This window comes from Astatotilapia calliptera, chromosome 3 (assembly GCF_964374335.1).
Source record: "Astatotilapia calliptera chromosome 3, fAstCal68.1, whole genome shotgun sequence".
NCBI lineage: Eukaryota > Metazoa > Chordata > Actinopteri > Cichliformes > Cichlidae > Astatotilapia > Astatotilapia calliptera.
The window spans coordinates 45,589,225-45,607,474 of NC_137424.1; the positions used below are offsets into that span (position 1 = coordinate 45,589,225).

Here is an 18,250-nt window from a genome sequence, read left to right on the forward strand (position 1 = left end):
TGACTGCTCCAGAAACAACAGCGGCAGAGGTGAAAATGTACTCTGTGGCCATCACAGGTGTTGGGGAAAGGAAGCTGTGACTGTGGGGCAGAGCTGCAACGGTGGCCCCAAGAGGACAAAGAAGAAAGCTGGATGAGTTATAGACAAGACTAGGATGATGCCTCCGACAGAAGAGCTGAGATTTAGGCTACGTTCACACTGCAGGCGAAAGCGCATCAAATCCGATTTTTTGGACCCTATGCGACCCATATCCGATCATGGTATGACAGTGTGAACGGCACAAATTCGATATTTTCAAATCCGATCTGGGTCACTTTCGTATGTGGTACTGATTCCGATACATATCCGATGTTTTAGAAAGCGACTGCTGTTTGAACGGTCATGTCGCATTAAATCCGTCTTTTACGTCACTGACACAAGACAGACGCCAATTATCAGTTCTGGAGAAGACATCGCGAACGCTTCCTGGCCAATAAGTGTAGATGTTAGTGAAACTGTTGGGAAGACAACGTTGGGGAAACGTGAACATTTTACTTTCACGTATATTTTATGTACTGTATAATCTGATTAGTTTAATTCTAAAGTCCGAAGTCTTTATATTAAGGCCCATCAGTCAAACAATATGGTTTGCTCTGGGTGTACAGAGCGTGTTGTGTGTGACGTCTTCTTTTGCGCATGCGGGCCGCTTTGAGCGTTCACACTAGAGCGCGTTTGCTGTCGCATTTTATTTGTAGTGTGAACAAGCAGACACAAAAATCGGATTTGATCAAAAAATCGGAATTGAGCATTAACACCTGCAGTGTGAACGTAGCCTTAGATACCGACTAGCTTTAATAGTGAGGAATGTGCCTGTGGTGGGAGAAGGATAAAGCAAAGACTGATGATGAGGAAACAGGAGGGAGAGAAAAGATTAGATAAAAAAAAGAGAGGAAAATAAAGTGAGAGGAGGAAAAAGGGGGAGCCATGTGGAGGATCTAATACCTCAATCAGCTCACGTCTCTTTGCCGTATCTCCTCATTTTGCCCCAGCTGCTCCTTTCCCATTCACCCATTCACCCGGCTTTGATGTTCTTCCATTCTGATAAAGCCAGCCCACCACCCTCCCACTCTATTTCCACCTCCACACCTCCTCCTCTTTTTTCCTTTGTGTCTCACCTTCATCCACTCGAGCTCATTTTTTCTCCTTCACAGTCTAATCCTTCTTTTGCCTGCTCTCATCTTCACCTGCGGCTTCACGCTTCTTCCCCCTTGACTCCTCGCAACGGGGCACTCCTCCTGTCATTCTCATCAACTTCTGCTCGTCACCCTCCATCTGTCCTGGTTTATGATCCGTGCACGACACTCGCAGACTCTCTCTGCTCTCTCCCTAACCCGACATTCAGGCTGAATGGCCATTTTGCCGCTGCTTCATTATTCAGGGCAAAAATCAGCTTTGATGTGCTACTAACAGATCACTGACTGCCATACTTGGATGTTCCAGAGTTTATAACAGCTAACCTTAGAGGTGCCATAAAGAACTAGAGCCCAAACAGTTCAGCTCTTTGATCGGTCCACAAAATGTAACTGCTGCTTTTTCAATCATTAATAGCTGTTAGAGTCATTTTTCATGTGACCCAGGTCAGAATAACCAGAACTACAGTTAAAATGACTCAAAGTCAGCACTGGGAGGCAAATACACCCAAATCTTGATCAGCAGCCCAGATGTCTCATCTAACACGTCTTTCGCCTGAAGGTTTTCACTTTCAACTGTTCACTTTCTTTGAGTTTACAAAAAAACGACACAATTATTGGTCAGGAAAAGATCACGTCAGACTTAAAGATTTTTAAAATCACCATAATGTTATCATATCAGTCAGGCTCTCCTATTCAGGACCTGCTAAATGTGGAGGTGCAGGCTCTGACCTCACTTGTTGACAGGGATTGTTGTCAGCGGCTGCAGTCCAGGAGTTTGGAGCTTATAACTGTTCTGTTTTGCATATTCACAGGAGCTACAGCTTTACCTGTGCAAACAAAGTGAATGCTACAAGGTGCTAAAAGGTTTCAACGCTCTAAGACAAGCTCCAGAGTAAGATGTTGGCTTGTCTTCTTCTGCTGCTGAAGCCGCCCGACCCCCCTTTCCCTTCCCTCTCTAGCCTTTCTTTGCTGCGCTTCTGCAAAAAGCAAGTCACCCTCCTGACATGAGCTGACACTTAGCCTAAAGCAAGAATACCCTGCTAGGACACATACACACGCACGTACACACAGCAAAGCGTTACTTGATTTAAGCCGCGAGACGATTTACACTCTGTGAAGCATAAAGTGATATGCCAAGGCGCAAAAAATCAAGGAGAACGCGCTAAAAAACACACAGAAGCCCCATTTAACAGCAAGGTCAGTCAGGACGCCGATGCCAAAAATAATGACACGGCTGAAGCCGACCTTTGCCGTGAAAACGCAGCACAAGGCACACACATCCACTCGATCGCTATTTGGACTTCAAAGTAATGTGCAGGTGAGGCAGGCTGATTGAAGCACAGCTAAGAAAAAACAACATCCAGAGAAGACGATACTTAAGTGCAGCAATCAGTGAGAGAACAGTGTCAGCAAACACACACTCATAGCATTTACTGCAGAAGCAAGGTGAGGCAAGAACGAGCTGCACTGGAAAAAAAAGTAAAGATATGCAGGTGTGAGGTGAAGAAGGAGCTGCTTCGAGTGCTGCAGTGAGAGCATAAACAACATCTCACACACACAGAACACCAGCAGTGCATGGAAAACCTACACCGCCCAGCAACACACAGGTGAAGCGACTAAACTCTCATTACAATTCAGTCATGCGCTCGGAGAGCTTAGGTCCTGGCATTCACGAGGGATCCACCCCCAGAGGACTCAGGCAATATCAGGCAGGTGGTTATTCCAGGGAGGCTGGTTGGTATAGGATGAGTTGAGGTGACTCAAATAGCGCTTATGAATTCAACTCAACACTGTGAGCATCGAAAAGTGGTTGAAAAAAGAAGAAAAAAAAAATCCCCTCTTGGCCCCAACCTGCAATATGAGCAAAGAATAGAGCTCTTTGGCTTCAGAGCTGGTGCCTGGGTATATAATGGATATAGAAATGTAGTGGAATGGAAATTATTCCTATAAACACACTCACAACCTCATGTTTCCCTCTCTTGTTATTGTTGTTTTTAGATGTACACACGGCTCTGCCTGCCACAGAAACGCTACGTGCCAAGAGGAAATCTTATTGCAGCTGTGCAAACAAGCCCACCTCGTTTTTCGGTCACTTAAGAAGACATCTCTTAAATCCCGAGCCCTGATATTTATCAGGTGAGGGGCTGCTTTAATGGGGATGTGTACAGCTACTGTGAAAAGATGAAACACAACTCGGGAAGGCCGCTATGAGCAATAAATCTCAGCGTTTTTATTACAGTCATACACCAAACAAAATACATGACAATTAAATGCCGTACGCTGATAGATGACATCGAATTAAGTCAGCAAATGCTGGCCTAATTAAACACTGGACCCAACCACATCTGTCATGGGGCTGAGTTTTCATCTCGCAGGGCTTTGAAAACATCCTGTCTTTTTCTTTCCCCTACGCTTCCTGTGAGAGGATGCATGGCGAAAATGACTTCCAAAACCACGTCCATGTCCGACAGGTACATTAGCTTATTCCAACTGCAAGCCGACCGCAACTCAAGTTGTAACCAGGGCTGTGCGATATGACCCAACTCTCATAAGACATCTATCGTCCGATAACGATATAAATCACAAAAATTTAATATTTTCTGTAAATTCTGTGAATCTCGGGCAGCTCGACTTGCGCGAAGTGTTTCCAGCTCCGCGTCATGTACCTGGAGTCGAATGTTTTAACTGATGCATGAAACTTTTAGACGTAAGTTGTTAAAGCCGCCGTTTTCTTTGTGAGTATTTATTACACGGCGTGCTGCGGGGGAAAGCCTGTTCTAACGTTTGAGTCTAAGGTTTATTTTTTAGCACCCGACGGCTCTTTTTTGCTTCTCATCCGTAAATAATCTGCTCTTTCACGTGATTCAGTTTATTTTGAAAAGTCTCAACAGGATCTTGAGCTTTATTCTGAAAGGTTTATGTGGAAAATAAACAAGCGGACACACGATGGTTTTACCATCGTTGTTGCTAACAACAACGCGTAAAAACAGGCTCTTATCCATCCGTAGTGTGGTTATATTAAATATAAGAGAAAGAGAGAACTTTAAGAAATGAATATAGCCACTGCAGTGACCATCAAAATGATGAAAAAATATTGCCGTAAACAGTTTATTTTGCGACACCACGAAACAAACGATAATGTAAAATGAAACGATAGACGTTTTTATATCGTCATCCGATATATATCGTTATATCAAACAGCCCTAGTAACCCTAAATATTTTGAATGCTCAAGACCAAATTCACGTCCCCATAAAGGGAACTGGGTCTCCAGAATGTGACTGCACACACAGTTTGGCTCCCACAATGCAGGGAATACGAGTACATACCTACACACGCAAAGTAAGGTGTCCTAGATATTTATTAAGAAGTGACGTTTTGCTCTTTTGCTCAGTTTTGTATGGCGGCTGTCCCCTCACTCTCTCGCCTTCATTCAGTGCCTCTCCCTCTCTCTCTCTCTGCCCATTTCCTTCCGTCTTGCTCTACTTCCCACAGCCGCAGGCAAGGACGCACCGCGGCCGGTTACTTCCTAAGCAGGACAACCTTTAAACATGGACACATTTGAAGTCTCACACACAGATAGCACATTCAAATCTGTCAAAGGTGATCAAGTGTGTTTATAGCAAAGAAAATATGTCTGACGAATTGAGGTTCGGACACTGTTGCAGTGTAAAAAAAAAAAAAAAAGGGAGAAAAAAAATAAACCCGAGCACGAGTTATCTTTGGTGGCAAGTCTGTTCATCATGTTTTGGCTAGTTTGCACCTCCTTATCCAGAGTGCAGGCCTGTTGTCTGGCGACTTTCAAATCTAGTCTTGCAAGATACGTGATGTGCAGCATGTGCAGCATGTGTGTGTGTGTGTGCATGCTTGCGTGCGTTACACAAGATAACATATGTGTTGCCAGTGGGAAAAGCATCTTGCTCACAGGCCTGTTGTGCATTTCTGCATTTCACTGACTATGGGTGTGCCTGAAAGTGACAGGTTCACACTACAGGAGCATACAGAATAATTTGTTATTTTTATTTTTATTCTATGAATAATTTCATACAACAATCTTTGTTGTCTCTCTCTCCACACATACACGTACACACACACACACACACACAATTGACCCTTCGTTAAAGCGATTACGGATTAATGAGCAGAGTACCCGCCTAATCCAGTTTAGCTTGAGACATGGAGGCGATGCTATCCAAGCGCCATATCCACCACCCCCACCCCCGTCCCTGCACAACTGCACGTTGCTGGGTGGGTACTGGGTGATCACATTATGCCCCTGGTTATCGACCAATCCCAGCCATTCCTGCCACAGTACAGCCGTCATAAAGAACTGAGAATATCACAGTGTCACAGCATGAGTCAAGCTGAGAAGCAGCCAGTCCAACAAGTGTAACGGTATTACAGGTTAGATCCTTTTATTTGAATCTGCGGTGCGAGACCAAAGTGACACAGCTCTAACACTGAACACAAGAGGGGAAAAAAGGAAAAATACAAAGCTTTAAGAGAAAGCTGCACATTTTCAGTTTCAGTTTTTACTCCAGCTACATTAATTCTACTGTTTCATTGACATTTCTGATATTCTATAAATGACATTTACTGGACTACAGTAAAATACTGTGACTCTTTCAGCCCATCCCTCCACAAACTGCTCTGTATGTAAACAGCTTCACCTCGGCTTTTTTCATGTTTTATTAAAAGCCACTATAAAACATTAGCATGTTTGCTAACATTTTGCCAGTTTAGTTTTGTGTCTTTTTACTTTTACTTTACTTAAATCTATAACCCTATTCATATTAGCTTTACTTTATATAAAAAGGGAGTTGTGCTTCTTATCTATGAAACTTCAGAAAGAAGTGAACTGGCTTATCCTAGCATGCAGCTAACGTAGCTACGTCACCGTTTCCCCACACAGGGGCTTTCCTCGGCTCGGTTTCTGGCAAACCCATGGCCACCAACGTACAACCCTAATTGACACACTGTATAAACTGTAAACAAAAACAGAGAGCAATGATTTGCAAATCTCACAAGCCCATATTTTATTCAAATTGGAACACAAGACACCATACTGAATGCTTGAACTGAGAAAATGTATCATTTTGATGACAACAGGTCTCAGCAAAGTTGGGACAGGGCAACAAAAGGCTGAAAAACAAACAGCTGGACGAACATTTTGCAGCTAATTAAGTTAATTGGCAGCATCAGTGAGTTTTTCAGAAGAGAAACTCAAATGCAGCATCAACAAATTGCCAGTGAATGGTTGCTTAAGTGTATAACACTTGGGCTTATATGCTTACTTCACATTGCCAGCGTCCACTGGAAAAAAAAAATACTTGAAACCTTCAATTTCGTTCACACACAGTTCAAATATACGATAAGGACGATCCAGCCTGCTCTTACTCAAAGAGAGCACTAGAACGTCATCAGCATAGAAAACTCAAACTATGTAAACTATGTAAAACTGAAGCAGCTAGAAACACAAAGCTGTGCAACCACAAAACCACAGCCCTGAAAAAACAGAATTGGAAAAAATGCCAATAAATTATAGACAGAGGTACTAAAACACTGGCGCTGTGTCAAGGTCAATCTGTGTTAAGTGCATTACGAGCTTGTGTTATCACCCAGGGGAAACGGCGTGTAACCTGAGCCGGAGAGGATTACAGACGTGAGCAAGCGTTATTTGCATGACCACAGATATAAAGTGGCAGCACAGACGCACAAAGAACAACTGTTGTTTTTATGTCCTGGTGCAAATTATCTGCTGTTAACTTTTTCTGCACCCACAATTTACCTACTACAAAGTCCAAATCTTAACAGTGAGGCAGAAGTGCCAAAAAGTTTCCTCTCAAGGAAAACTATAAACAAACAGAGGTATGCAGCAAGCGACTGGAATTTCATTTTTCCATCAAAGTGCAGCGTTCAGGTTTCAACAGGCCAAAAATGGAGCTGCGGAGAAAACTTGCCGTCATGCGATGATCTAGTTCAAGAGTGTGTGTGTGATTATGTACCTGTTGTCAGCATGATTTGTGTTTCTCCACACTGCACGTCCTTCTCTGTAATTTTATACCGAGGTGTCCTTGGTCATAACACGGTGGATGAAAGCAAAGCATATGTCAGTGACACTGCCTGCGAATCAGCTGTCACTGCACCTTGGAAATGGAAATCTGTCCGTGTGTGTGTGTGTGTGTGTGTGTGTGTGTGTGTGTGTGTGTGTGTGTGTGTGTGTGTGTGTGTGTGTGTGTGTGTGTGTGTGTGTGTGTGTGTGTCAGATGTCCCCACAGTAGGGAGATCATGACCAGAAGTCAAACAGTGCAGCAACCAAAAGTATAAATTTTAAACAACAAAAACACACACAAGAACATTACGATACCGCAACAAAGGCCTCCTCAGACCACAGCAGCTTTAGAGACCGACCGACAACAACCTCTACAATACAGCAGCAGCAGCCAAACACCTCAGCTTCACACTTCTCGCTTTTGCTACCAGACCCTGCGTGAGAAACAAACACCCACTGACACCCAAATGATTTCTGCTTGCCTGCTTTTGCACAACGTTTGCAACATAACCAGCTTTTATCGCTCTCTCTGACACAGGTCACATTCATGTTTCCTTACTACCCTTTGCTTCGTACCCCGAGACGTACCCTAGACAAGTTGCACAAAGGACGCCCCAGCAGCCGTGCAATTCTCACCACATGTGCGAAGGGCTTGTTTCACAGACAGCATTGTTAGCCTCGACAGTGGTTGTGAAACTGCATGTTGCGAACATTTAGTTCCCACAACTCGATGAGCAGGGCATCGCTTTATGTGCGAGTGCACTGGCAGTAACAGGCTCGGAGAGAACGATTTCTTTTCTGAAGTGGGAGAAAGGGGGAAAAAAAATCCATCATCCATCCATCCAGTGCTCACTGCAAAGTACAAGCTGAGCTGCTGAGATAAAGTTTTCTTTAAACCGCAGCACTGCGGTGATTAGCAGAATCTCCACAGTCCAGGGAGTGTGGAGTTTGCATGCTCCATGCCTGTGTGGGTTCTCTCCAGTTTCCTCCCACCCAAAACATGGATGTGAGATAATATTATTGTCAGTCTCTCTGTGTTAAGCCTTGATTTTACAGCTGAGGAGTCATTCATACACCTCTCTGAAGTCTGCTCCCTGGGGCGCACGTGTAGTTGGTGCACCGTAATGTAAATTCTCCATGGACGAAACTGTGTGGTCAAGCAAAACAAAGAAAAAGAGAAAGAGTGATATCTGCACAGACCCACACCGTCTGCTCATGAGCTGGTTGCGCCCAGTCTAATCAAGGCGCCACAACAGGATGTACCCCACCTCTCACCTCATGACAGCCAGGACACGCCCCAGCCCCTCCCATGACTTTGAATTGGATACGCAGAAGAAAATAGACGGATGATTATTGCGTTTTCAAAAAATTCATGATGTTTTTCCATGCCGTCATTAATACAAACGCATTCAGTTACAAGAAATACTTAAATAGCTTCATAACCCACACTGGCTGCTAAAAATACAGAGTGAGGCTGTCAAGGTGAGCCAGTGTAGCAACATCTATTACTGAGATTTAGATATGAAAAAGCAGGGTGCACAGGTCTTAATGTTTCTAGGCCATCAACAATCTTTGTCTACGCGAGTCAGCACTGACAGTGTTTAGATGATTGCAGCACGATGCAGCTTTTGAGGACACACGTCAAGGCTTTTGCTGCCACAGAGAGAAGAAATAATCCACGACTGACGTCAAAAAGCATCTCGACCGGGAACTCGGGACCAAATCATACGTCAGGCATCCGAGAAGGAAGAGAAAAAAATCGTCACGACGAGGAGCGGAAATATACAAAATAGCAGCTGGAGACAAATCATTCAAATGAGGGATTTGAATTAGCATATTTCATGCTTCAGTTTTATGAGAAGACGCGTCAAGGCTGGAGATTATTTTCTCCTGGGAACAGCACTGCGGGGAAACGTTCCCCAACAAGGCTCTGAAAGTTTCTTTATATACTCGAGGAGTCTTTTTAACCAAAAAATGGAAAAGGAATAATAATAAAAACAACACTGTTAGACAAAGTTGTACGTCGCACGAAAGTGCCAAATCAGAAGAAGGTTCCTTGGTGTGATACTGAGATTTCTCCTCCGAGTCGTTATCAGGCCTCTCCGCTGACACTGTTACCCAGCAAATTTCAATCTAAGCAAGGTCTGCAAAAGAGGATTCGTCTCACTGTGCAGAATTACAGCAGAAAAAAGGCGTAACGGTGAAATTTTGAGTGGGTTAGCAGCTTTTTAAAGCAGGGTTAAAGGTTTCTCTGCCTGTCAGCCTTCAAGCAGCTGAGAAAGACATTTAACCAGCAAATCTTTTTCCAAACTGCCACATTTTTCTTCCCAATACCACTGGGAAAAACACATTCCAGTGTATTTTGGAAAACCACTGGATAAACATCATTACAGTCAATAATGGTCATGCACTGCATGCCATCGTGTTCCAGCTTTCCCTGAGGAGTTGTGCTTGGAAGGCTACGGGCAGAAATAGTAAATAATGGTGGCAAGTTGGGTGAAGAGGTTTATACTTTACGCTCCGTCTCCCTTCATCTCCAACAGGCGAGCCGAGCCGCGGAGGAAACTTCAGACCTTTTCGGCCACTCAGCTTTTAAAGAAAAAAAAAAAAGAAGTGTCTAAGGGAGCGGCAAAGCCAAAGCTCCTTAATGAAGCGCCCTGTCACCCTGCCTGTGAGCATGCTCGTATGTGATAGCCTGTCGGCGCTCTTTCCATTTCTTTCCAGTTGTGTGTGCGCGATCAACAGCCGGTGTTTAGAGGAGGGAGGGGTGTGCGCGCAAGGGTTCGGGGGGGGGGAGGATAATGTAACGCTGACACTCGAGAAACGTGACGTCCACTATTGTATCGCGGGGCAATTACAGCGAACGAGTCGAACAAACACACAATGTATAATTCAGAACATCCTGCATTTCTGCAGCGCACTTCCTCACGCCAACAGTATTCATTACCAGAGCAGCAGATTTATTTTCAATGCACTGACCTCGCTGCTTTCACTTATTTATACTGTTTATTGTGTGTTTAGCTCCCAACGTTTGGGCGTCAGGCTGATTCTCTTCTAAGAAGCTGACTTAAATAGCTGGATTATGAAGCTCTTAGCCAACTTAAAGTGGATACAATGAATGCTCGAGACGCGACGTGTAGTTAATCAATAAATAATTTTTGTTTTTTCTCTCTCTGATGGTTTAAAAAGAAAAAGATACCCAGGAATAACAGCAGCATATATTCAGGTTCCAAGGGTAAAAAAACGTTTTTGCCTACTCTTGGCTCTGTGTGATGTCAGCGACTGGAAATTTCCCCAATGTCATCTCAGGTTCACAGTTTTGGCTGTGAACAGGGAAGACCTTACTGATGATTAGAACTCGAGGGGCAGCAAATCAGAAAAAAGCCGGCTTAAAGAGGGGACATCCTAAAAAAACGTAGGCTGTAAAACAGAGGTGTCAAGCCCATTTATTACAGGAGCCACATACAGTTAAATCTGAACTAAGGTGAGCCAGAAGACTAATAACCTTCTGAAAACCTTTGCATTTCATGAACTAGATTCCTAAAACTAATCCCGACCAGTTTGAGAGTTGGCCAGACTAAATCCATTACACACCTCAGCTGAGGGGGTTATAGGTTAACAAATACATACAGAAAATGTACTGTTTATTCAAAGATGTCCTTTTTTTGCTGTAGAGTCACAATAATAAGAGAATAAAACAGGAACTTGTCTATCGATTCATTCATCGTAAAAAGCCACCTCGTTTTGTATTTTTTGAAGGTGTTTCTATTACCTGTTCAGGCGTAGTATGACAGATGAGGGTGGTGTCTTTGTCAGAAGGTTGTAAATATGACAGTGATTCAAACCTCTGGATCCTCAGTTTGGATCTGATCCATTCGTAGGAATAAAACACAGTTAAAAGTTCACACTTACTCATTGCATTTTCCACGTTTTGCACTGTCTGGGCCACATGTTTGACACCTCTGTTCTAAAACAACTTGTCTCAGTGGGATTGATTATACCGTACCCCCAACTTTCCAGCAATATGTTTCACAAATGACCACCATCTGCTCTGCTGCAGTACCAAACACATTTTTAATAATAAGGAATGGAGCTGCTGTTCTGGGCAAACTTCTTCTGCATTGTCTTTTCGTATTCAACAACAGGCAGCCCTATATAGCAAAAGCTCTTCATTTCTAATAGGACAATAACAGCCTGTATTAGACTCTATTAATCTCATAATCAGCCAACTCTTGTCTAATGCCCCATTAAGTAGGTTTCACAACATGATTAATTTTTTTCTTTGTTAAGGTGAACTCGGTCTGAGTTATTGTTTGAGCGGCCACAGTGGAAAGTCCGACCAATCCCTTGGCAGCAGCCTGCAAATGGACAAAGCCTGGTGTTGAGGGGTCAGTGGGGTCAGTGGGGCACGGTACTCGTGAAGGCTTTCTCCTTAGAAGCCAAAGTGAAACACTGAGCAAAAATCCCCACGATCCACCCAGCGACCCGAGTCATGGGACTTTCCCCCTCAGCTCAGCTTCTTTAACGATGCGAGGTGATCATGTCGGTGCTCTAACCAATTCCTGGAATACCTGTCGTAGAGCAGCTACACAAAGAGCCTCTGACTACACTCCTGTTGAGCGCTGGAATCCAAACCATGTTCAGCGTGCAACATGAGTGGGCACGATCCGACATTCCACCTGACAACGAGCGCACCTGAGAGCTGCTGATCTCTATTCGCTACCCCTGCCTCTGCGTTCATGGAGTGAAGTGTCAGGCCTGCCGGAGCAGCTGCTGTACTCGTTGCTTTGGCTGCAGAAAATGAAAGTTTGACTCCTGGCTGCTCAAACAACTGATATCATCTCTCATTCTGATATCAGTCACAAGTATTTCCTGTCAACTCCCCTCTGAATATGAGCAAAAAATAAAAACAACAAAAAAAATGAGCCACATGGCCAGTGAGTCTGGGTGGGTATGTAAACACCTATAAATACAGAGCAGGTCCAGATTTCTTTTAACATATCAGGATAAGCAGGATGTGTGCTCCTGCCAGGGCAAATGCAACCCACAGCTCAGTGTAAACAACACACAAGGAGGCATTCTGGGTAGACAGGAAGAGGTTAGAGCAACACCACCTCGGCTGGAGAGGGGAAGTTCTTAGTCCTTACTGCAGAGACAAAGATTAGGCAATAAGGCAGTGAACAAGAAGCAAACACACCACAGTCAAAACTCTGCAAGACATCCCCGCGACTGATTCACAGTGCATGGTGTGCAGGTTCTTCTGGCTCCAGATTAGACTTCCCTGTTTCTTGTGTCTGTGAAAAATCCCATTTAAATGTAGATGACAGAGTCAGTGCTGCTACTCCCCATCTCCCAGTGTCATCCTCCGTTTCTCTGCCACCCTCCTTTTTTCCCCCTCCTTGCCTGCCTCAATGTTGCTGAAACTGCAGTGAAATCGAAGATATTTGACGGGCCGTGACGGCTGCAGGGTGGAATAAAAAAAAAAAAATAGAAAAAGTCCACAATTGCATTTTGCAGCACGATGCCAAACTACTCAAAAAATCAGCTGAAGACACTGGTAAAAATCATCTCAAACTAAAGGGGGGAAATAAATTTAATGTGCAGGAAAACACTGGGTGTTATAGTTAAGAGAGCCAATTCCAAGACATAGATTTACAGCTGTGTCATTGAGGTGCACACACACACACACTTGCAGACCGCTAAGAAGCCAAGCGTACTTTTGAGGCTTTGCTTCTAAAACCAGTAAAGCCCCAGAGCATTTCAGAAAGCAGCATTAGGGTGTCAGCATGTGGGCTTTGTGTGATGATGACCATGGAGCCTTTATTCCCCACTAATTGCTTTTAGTCACCTAAACATCTGCGCTCATCTGGATGAGGATGCGACTCAGGCTTATGGAGAAAAGCACTGCGTTTGACGTGATTTCACAGAAAGTCCCTGCACGTTTTTATGCTGCAGCAGCTCCCCAACTGTTTGCTTAGCTGACATTGGAAAACACAAGCGCTACTTCAGCAGTAGCAGTTAACCTTTGACCCTGAATCGAACTTGTTATGACCAGGATTATCACTTAAGCGCCATAAAAAGAACAATGAGACAAGCTGCAGCTGGAGCGTGTTCATTTAGGTTACACCTGATTATCACAGGACACATGACCACGTGCATCTGCCTCTGTGAGCCCACCCCTTGTAGAGTGGCTGTGAGACGCTTCAGTGTCTTTGTCTGAGGCAGAGCTTAGAGGTGGATGAGGTGTCTCTCCTAACATGACCTTGCTGCATTGCCCTTATGAACACACACACACACCAATCACATGATGAGAAGCAGTGAAAGTCTGAGCAGGCATATGACACTAAACAAGACGTTTCGGGTTGTGGGTGCACCTCAAAGATGATCCCTGGCTTTGTCTTCTCCCTCAGACTCACACATCACACCAGCTACTGTTACAGCTGTATAATAAATGGATGCAAAGTGGCTCTCTACAGTTGCAGCGACGGTCAGCTTGCTTCATCAATCTTTTGTCTGTCTGCGCTGATCAGCTGGGCAACAACTAAGGCTGTTTGGGCAGCACCTGCTGTAGGGATCAGAAATAACGAGGGAGCCTGCTTTCATCTTTAAGAGCAGGGTCGTACAGTGATCGAGCTGAGGGCTGGGGACCACAAAAGTGCGAACAAGAGGTCCAGTCACAGGGTAACACCAGTGCTATTGGAGGCAGCCTCTTAATTAATGGGTTTAAAGGGATCTACCAGTTTGTTAACACCACAACAGCCATCAGTGCAATGAGTCTTCCTAAATAGGCACCCGTGGGTGTCTATGTGTTTGCAATCCCCCAGTGTAAACACACTGACTGGGTCACTTCCCATTCACAACAACCAGCCCACCCCACCAAAAAGCGATAAGTAACGCTAAGCCCGACCATCTCCCCTGCACATACCTCGGCACACAGCTGGGCGAGGAGCGGTCCACCTCCCAGGTAGCGTACAGGTTCATATGGACCGGCCGGTTGGAGATGCTGACCGGCTTGGAGGGCTGCATGTGCGGCGAAGGGACGCCCCCAGTCCGCGGGAGCCCTCCTCGCTCCGACATCCTGGAGGCTGAAAACGGGCTTTCACAAGGAGCTAATGGGGAGAATACCCGTAGTAGTCTGCCTTCTCTGTGTGTCGTCCTTCCTCTGGTGCTGTAGCTCCGTCTCCTCGCTTCGCTTTGCCTGTTTTTTCAGGCTCCGGATGGTGCAGGCGAGCGAAGCGCTAACAGGAAAGTGCTAATCTCCGCCTGAGAGTGAAAACATCGCAGTCTCCGGGGTTTCTACCGGACGGCAGGCGGCAAATCCCCGCGGCTCTCTCCGTCTCTCCCTCTGCTTAAGTTGGTGTCGGCTCGGTGTGTGTTCGCCGCTGGTGTTTATCGGTGCAGGAAGCGGAAATTTCTCTCGCCAAAGTCGCACAATGAGCAGAGAGCAGCGAGAGCAACGCCTTTACTGAGGACGTAGAGCGACTCCTGAGCGCGAGACTCACAGACAGGAACCGGCCAATCACAGCTGCTGCTGTTACTGCGTTTGAACGCCGCACGCACTTTGTTCACCACTGCAGACTCAATTCCTTAGTTTTAAACTTATTCAGTATATCGTATTTTTATTTGTCTTGTCACCTCTTCCATTTTTTATTTTCTTCTATTTTAAATATGTTTTGTTTACATTTTTATATTCATTATATATTTTAATACATTTAAATTTGCTAGCTTACTATTTATTTTAGTTTATTGTTTAGATGAAGGCATGCAACTCCACCAATGGAGAAATTAATTAAATCATAATATTAATAATAATATAACATTCATTTTATTATACATGTATTTATTATTTATTATTATTTTAAAATATATTTTACATTTTCCACTTGTTTTATTTGGTTCTTTATGAGGATTGGAATGTGATTATTAGAAGTGGTAGTAATAATGTTAGCAAGTTTTACAAATGTACTTACTTTATTTTAATCTTTTAATTATAATTTATTCTGTGGTAATAGTGTATGATAGTATGTATGCATGTAAACTGGACTATAGTCCAGTGTAATATTTTTAAATACACTTTGGTTGTCCCTCTTTTACATTAAGGATTATAGCCTTAGTTTTTTTTTTATTGTTCAGTTCAATTTTATTTGCAAATCACCAACTCACAACAAGAGTAGCCTCCGGGTGCTTTATATTATAAGGTAAAGATCCAACAATACTAGAGAGAAAACCCCAACAATCAGATGGAGTTTTCTGCCTTTGGTGTCAGTGGAAAGAAAGAACTCCCTTTCAACAGGAAGAAACATTTTGCAGAACCAGGACCAGGAAAGGAAACAGGACAAAATGAAACACTAAATAATTGCTAATAATTTAATGCAGAGTTGTGTATAGACACATGGTTAATAGAAAAAGCCCATCATGGGAATCCCCTGGCAGTCTGAACCTATTGCAACATGACCAAGGGAGAATTCATTGTCACCTGATCAAGACCCAACTATATGTTTTATCAAAAAGGAAAGTTTTAAGCCTAATCTTAAAAGTGAAGAAGGTGCCCACCTTCTGAATCCAAACTGGGAGCTGGTTCCACAGAAGAGGGGCCTGAAAGCTACTACAGGAACTACAGCTAAACTACAGGAACAACAAGTACGTCTGATTATATCTGTGCTTACAGGATTTGCATACCGATGTATATTCTCAGGAATAATGTATGAGGTCAGCCTGAAAAAGAAACTTAAAATATGAATTGATGAAGAAAGAGGGAGCAAGAGTGTCCTTCTGACTTAGAGAATGTCATTACAGGAATTTAGCTTATAACCTACTGTGTGTGTTCAACGGTGGCACATGCTCCTGGAGAAATGCCTTTAATTACCCACAGCAACAGCGTGTAACTAAAAGGATCAGTTCAGGACATGAACAGCTAAAACGAAACATCTTTTAGGTCAGTGGGATGATGTTTGTTTGTGTGTTTGTCCAACGTTTCAGATCTAAAACTGAAAACATTCTTTTTTGGCAAAGATCATCATTATACAAATAACACACACTGAAGCAACACCTCTTCCTGTTTACATATGCATTAATTCAAATCCTAAAGAAGGTCCAGAGGTAATATTTACCCATGATTCAATGTTTTGTTTTGTTTTTTTCTTACACCTCTTACTGTAAAGCTTCCTGTACTACGAAGGCCCCACTCAGGTGTTTTACTGAGGATCCTTTTGCAAATTGCTCTGTTTTTGACCCATATTGCACACCGTCTGGAGTCTCAGGCGCTCCTGTAATGATTCCCATTAGTCATACACACGTGTAGATTATTTCACACACACACACACACACACACACACACACACACACACACACACACACACACACACACACACACACACACACACACACACCTATGCTCTGTCAGCTGTTATGAGAAATATGCAAAACCGGTTAGAGTGTGTGAATTGAGATTGCTTTCCTCTCATTCTCTTCACAGTTTCCAAGATCTGCCAGATAAGACATCAGAGTTAATATTCAGCAAAGAGCTGGCTCATTTTCATATAGTGGCAAAACAGTTTTGTTTGCATGTGGCTTTAAACTCACAAAGAAAACAGAAACACACACACACAAACAGGCCTTTTCCCTACACCCCACTGCACTGCTGTGCGAGCCATCCACCCTCTGACACAAAAGCCACCATGCTGAGCCTCCTCCAGGTTTGGCTGCCTGTCAGTGCAGCGTGAAGCAGGTGCAGCGTTTGCACCTTCAGGTGACAAAGGCACTGCTCTGATTACAATCTCTGCATCTGAATATGAATCAGAAGGTGACCTAATGGCAGCATCACAGCCGGGGCCGGCTGCCATCAGCTTGACGTCTCTCAACAGGCAGATTATCCCAGCTGTGATCGGAGCTTACAAAAACATTACGCGCTCGAAATGTTCACGACAGCCCGAGGATACGCACATAACTGCACTTTAATGAAAAATTTATAGAGCCATGTTTTGGCCCTTTTTTTTTCTATTCCTAGATTATGCTGCATTCAGAGGATGTGGGACATCTCAAAACTCTTTGTAAATATTTAAAAGGCTTTAAAGCACACAGATATTATTTTTCTCACATTAAGATTTAATGATTAAAACACATATCTGTTCTTATATCGTACTTTTCAGTGTTTCTTTTTTAGCCAATATTAAGCAGGGAGTGCATGTTAAAGAGTTTGGACTTGTCATTAGTTCTCACTGGTTTTTGGGATAATCAGCTGATTTGCGTAAACACAGAGCACCCTCCCCTCCTCCCCTCTGCTCTTTTTAACAAGCTTCTGTCACCACCAGCACCTCCTGCCATTGATAAAGAGATTAGAATGGAGCAGATTAAAACATGGTCACGGGATAATCCCAGGTTACTTTTTACACAGCGGCCTAAATCTGCAAAGTCATCAAGTGACACTGTAAAGGCTCCAAAATCCAGTGTCACAGTCAATTAAGTCGACACCGTTTCTTATGCAACTTCAACTCCAGCTCCCATTTTACTGTACAGCAGCCATGTAGCTGTGCGGTGTGTGCATGCGGTGGAGAGGCGTTACACTCGTCTGTGTTTGTGACAGATTTAGTAACCACACCAGTGCATGCTATTATATCAGGCTGATTGGATTATTGCTAGAGATCTAAAATGATAAAAGTAGTTAAAAAGTGCTTATATTGTTTCTTTTGGCAAAAAAAAACATAACAAAAAATCCCCTTAAAATAGTAAGTTTATATAACACATATAAAACATTCACATTACATAAGCAGCACCAGTGATTATTGATTTGTCTATTTTTAGAATACACAGGAAGATTGCAAATAAACAGCCACACCTTGCATATTTCCCCCATGTGTTACAGGGAAGTGCTGAAAGAAGTCTGTGTGCATTTGCAAAGTTCCTAGTAAGTGAGGCAGAGTACAGCGACTGCAGACGCCGTGCCTGGATGGATGGCTCTGTCAGCAGTATCAAAGTCTTATTTCCTCTAAATGGCCCACTGAGAGTAACGTTTCAGTCACATCGGTGAA

General features: G+C 43.6%; 1 protein-coding gene across 2 annotated transcripts in view; it reads right to left on the reverse strand.

Annotated features, from left to right (window-relative positions):
* Positions 1-14,729, reverse strand: part of pacs1b (phosphofurin acidic cluster sorting protein 1b) — a 71,041-nt gene extending 56,312 nt beyond the window's left edge. For both annotated transcript variants that reach the window (XM_026162392.2, XM_026162391.2), the window contains exon 1: positions 14,149-14,729. In XM_026162392.2, coding sequence (XP_026018177.1) covers positions 14,149-14,300 — 152 coding nt within the window. In that variant the 5' untranslated portion in view covers positions 14,301-14,729. The remainder of the gene's footprint in view (positions 1-14,148) is intronic.
* Positions 14,730-18,250: the final 3,521 nt, after the last annotated feature.